The sequence below is a fragment of the Propithecus coquereli genome, unplaced genomic scaffold (assembly GCF_000956105.1).
Source record: "Propithecus coquereli isolate 6110/MARCELLA unplaced genomic scaffold, Pcoq_1.0 Scaffold544, whole genome shotgun sequence".
Classification (NCBI taxonomy): domain Eukaryota; kingdom Metazoa; phylum Chordata; class Mammalia; order Primates; family Indriidae; genus Propithecus; species Propithecus coquereli.
This window is the reverse complement of record NW_012151330.1, coordinates 414,060-417,324: the sequence shown is the minus strand read 5'-3', so window position 1 is coordinate 417,324 and position 3,265 is coordinate 414,060. Positions and strand designations below refer to the sequence as shown.

Sequence of the window (3,265 nt, the reverse complement as noted above, 5' to 3'; positions counted from 1 at the left end):
GGCTGGGAGCACGGGCGTCAGGGCACTGGCAGCCCAGGTGTGGGGGTACGGGAGCCCTGGTGGGAGTGCCGGGCCGGCCGGGGGCCTCACCTGTCCGCCCCCGCAGATGCTGTCCTTCATGCACGCCCAGTACAGCTTCTTCCAGCAGGGCTACAGCCTCCTGCACCAGCTGGACCCCTACATGAAGAAGCTGGCGGCTGAGGTGAGCCTTCGGGAGGGCTGGGGCGGGGTGGGGTCTCTGTGGGGGTCCACTCCCCTCCTGATGGCCTGCACCACAGCTGGACCAGCTGGTAGTCGACTCTGCTGTGGAGAAGCGAGAGATGGAGCGCAAGCACGCCGCCATCCAGCAGCGGGTGAGGCCCCGTGGCAGCCCTGCCCTCCCTCACCTCAAGAGCCCTAGCCTGGGGGCCACTGCGCACAGGCCCACGACCCAGCCCCCAGCCCCCCACCCCTCACACCCCTGCCCCTGGGAGCCTCACTGGGGCTGGGGAGGTGGAGGGCGGCCCCACAGCCAGAAGGGCTCGGCCCCCACCCACGGCAGGGGTCGGTGCAGGCAGCAGTGACCATTTCTGGGTTGGATGAGCCCGCGGGAGTTGGGGCCGCCATCACTCACTGGCTCTCTCTCCCCCTCACACCTCCTCTTGCTCTGGCCCCTCAGACGCTGCTGCAGGTGAGTGCCCACGCTGCGGCAGGGGCATGGGGGAGGGGGAGGGGCGGGCCTCTGCCTCCCCCGCAGGCTGGCACTTCAGCACCAAGGACACCTCCCTGGGCCTTGGAACTGGGCGCCCGGAGGCACCTGTGTGCGCGTGGCCATGAGGGGTGCTGGCCCATGCAGACCCCGGGCAGCCTTGACCACGTCCCCCGACGTCCCCTGCGGGAGGGCAGCAGCTGTCCCTTCCCGCCCCCACTCAGCATGGAGAGCAGGTGGCCCGGCCTCCCCTCTGCCGCCCCGGCCTGCCAGACGGCGGGACACACAGGACGCCCAGTGGCTCCCGGGCCTCCTGAATGGGGCTCTGTCAGGCCGGCCAGGGCAGGCGCAGCTGGCGCGTCAATGGGGCCCTCAGACGCCGGGAGCAGCTTCCTTCCTGCTCTCAGCCTGTTCGTCCCCACGGGGCTGGGGCTGGGGGGAGCCCCCGGCGGTGAACGCGAGGGGCCGGCCCCACAGGGACTCGGGGCAGGGGCCTTGCTCAGGCCAGGGCCTGGCCGGGAGGAGCAGAGGCTCCGCTCTGGGGTGGGCGCTCACGGGGCCGGCTCCGTCCTCGCCAGGACTTCTACGATGAGTCCAAGGCGGAGTTTGACGTGGACGCGCCCAGCGGCGTGGTGATGGAGGGCTACCTCTTTAAGAGGGCCAGCAACGCCTTCAAGACGTGGAATCGGTGAGGGGCCTTCCTCAGAGGGGCTGCGGCGGTGGGGTCGGCGTGGACGTGGGGGTGGCCCTGCCTGATTCTCCGCCTGTCTCCCCACCGGCCACACGCCCAGGCGCTGGTTCTCCATTCAGAACAGCCAGCTGGTCTATCAGAAGAAGCTCAAGGTGCGCCGTGGGGCCGGGGGTTGCGTCCGCCGTGGCTGGGCCCCTCCCCACCCAGACCGGGGTGGGCTGGTCAGTGGGTTGGCGAGGGCTGGGACCCTCATGGACATCGAGCCCGAGCGGTCAGGGGGACAGAGAGTTGCAAACGGCCTGTGTCGCGGGGGGTCGGGGCTGCGGTGGGGGCCGAGGGCACAGGCTGCAGAGGTGCTGCCCGCAGGACGCGCTGACCGTGGTGGTGGATGACCTCCGCCTGTGCTCTGTCAAGCCGTGCGAGGACATCGAGAGGAGGTTCTGCTTTGAGGTCGTGTCTCCCACCAAGTAAGGAGGCCCAGCCTGGGCGGGAAGGGGGCAGCCGCTGCCCTGCCAGCCTGACGTCCCCCTCCTGCCAGGAGCTGCATGCTGCAGGCCGACTCGGAGAAGCTGCGGCAGGCCTGGGTGCAGGCCGTGCAGGCCAGCATCGCCTCCGCCTACCGCGAGAGCCCGGACAGCTGCTACAGTGAGGTGCGGCCCCCCCCTCGCCCCTTCCACGGGCGTGCGTGCGTCCTGTGCCACACGGGGCGGCTCCTGCAGGCCCCGCGCATGCACGTGTGTCTGGCGTGTGTGCAAGGCACGGCAGGTGATGCCCACGCGTGTGAGCGTACATGTGCACACACATGCTTGAGCAGGCGTGGGCTCAGAGGGCCCTGGTCTGTGCTGGCACTTTTGGCTGGGGATGAGGGGACCTGCTGGGGAAACTGAGGCCGGAGCTCCTGCAGGACTGAGCGGCCCCCACCCCGCCCCCCAGAGGCTGGACCGCACAGCGTCCCCGTCCACGAGCAGCATCGACTCAGCCACGGACTCTCGGGAGCGCGGCGTCAAGGGGGAGAGTGTGCTGCAGCGCGTGCAGAGCGTGGCCGGCAACGGCCAGTGCGGCGACTGCGGCCAGCCGGACCCGCGCTGGGCCAGCATCAACCTGGGCGTGCTGCTGTGCATCGAGTGCTCAGGCATCCACAGGTGGGCTCGCCGGGCCGGGCCGGGGCGGGGCCGGGGCTGGGGCCAGGCTAGACTCATCCCGCCCCGTGCCGTCCAGGAGCCTGGGTGTCCACTGCTCCAAGGTGCGATCCCTGACGCTGGACTCCTGGGAGCCAGAGTTGCTGAAGGTGCGTGGGGCCGCCGAAGGCTGTTGGGCCCCGGGGGTGGGAGGTGGGAGCTGGAGTCCGCGAGCTTGGACTGACGCCGGCCGCCCCGTCTCTGCCAGCTGATGTGTGAACTTGGAAACGGCACCGTGAACCAGATCTACGAGGCCCGGTGCGAGGGTGCGGGCAGCAGGAAGCCCACGGCCAGCAGCCCCAGGTGAGCCGGGTGCAGCCCAGACCTGCGCGGAGCCGGCCGGGGCTGCGGCCTCACGTGTGCCCCGGTCCAGGCAGGACAAGGAGGCCTGGATCAAGGACAAATACGTGGAGAGGAAGTTCCTGCAGAAGCCGCCCACTGCACCAGCCCGAGAGGCCCCGAGGCGCTGGCGGGCGCAGAAGTGCCCACGCCCCCACAGCTCCCCCCGTGCCCCCACCGCCCTCCGCAAGGCCCGGCTGGAGCCCGTCCTGCCCTGTGTCGCTGCCCTGTCCTCGGGTAGGGGGCTGCTGCTGCGCATCCTCAGCCCACAGACTGGGCAGGGCGGGGGTGGGGCTGGGTGGGCCAGAGGCAGGGGCTCGCGGGGCCCCTGGAGGTCTGTCTGACTCCCAGCAAGACCTGGGGCCCCCT

At 70.9% G+C, this 3,265-nt stretch overlaps 1 protein-coding gene across 3 annotated transcripts in view; it reads left to right on the top strand.

The window, feature by feature from the left end:
* ACAP3 (ArfGAP with coiled-coil, ankyrin repeat and PH domains 3) overlaps positions 1-3,265 on the top strand; it is a 12,469-nt gene that overhangs the window by 7,161 nt on the left and 2,043 nt on the right. For 2 of the 3 annotated variants that reach the window (XM_012657503.1, XM_012657502.1), the window contains exons 8-18: positions 107-202; positions 279-353; positions 659-670; positions 1,267-1,376; positions 1,480-1,531; positions 1,746-1,846; positions 1,918-2,029; positions 2,313-2,521; positions 2,598-2,667; positions 2,766-2,860; positions 2,931-3,133. In XM_012657503.1, coding sequence (XP_012512957.1) covers positions 107-202; positions 279-353; positions 659-670; positions 1,267-1,376; positions 1,480-1,531; positions 1,746-1,846; positions 1,918-2,029; positions 2,313-2,521; positions 2,598-2,667; positions 2,766-2,860; positions 2,931-3,133 — 1,135 coding nt within the window. The remainder of the gene's footprint in view (positions 1-106; positions 203-278; positions 354-658; positions 671-1,266; positions 1,377-1,479; positions 1,532-1,745; positions 1,847-1,917; positions 2,030-2,312; positions 2,522-2,597; positions 2,668-2,765; positions 2,861-2,930; positions 3,134-3,265) is intronic. The other variant, XM_012657504.1, reaches the window with a different exon arrangement.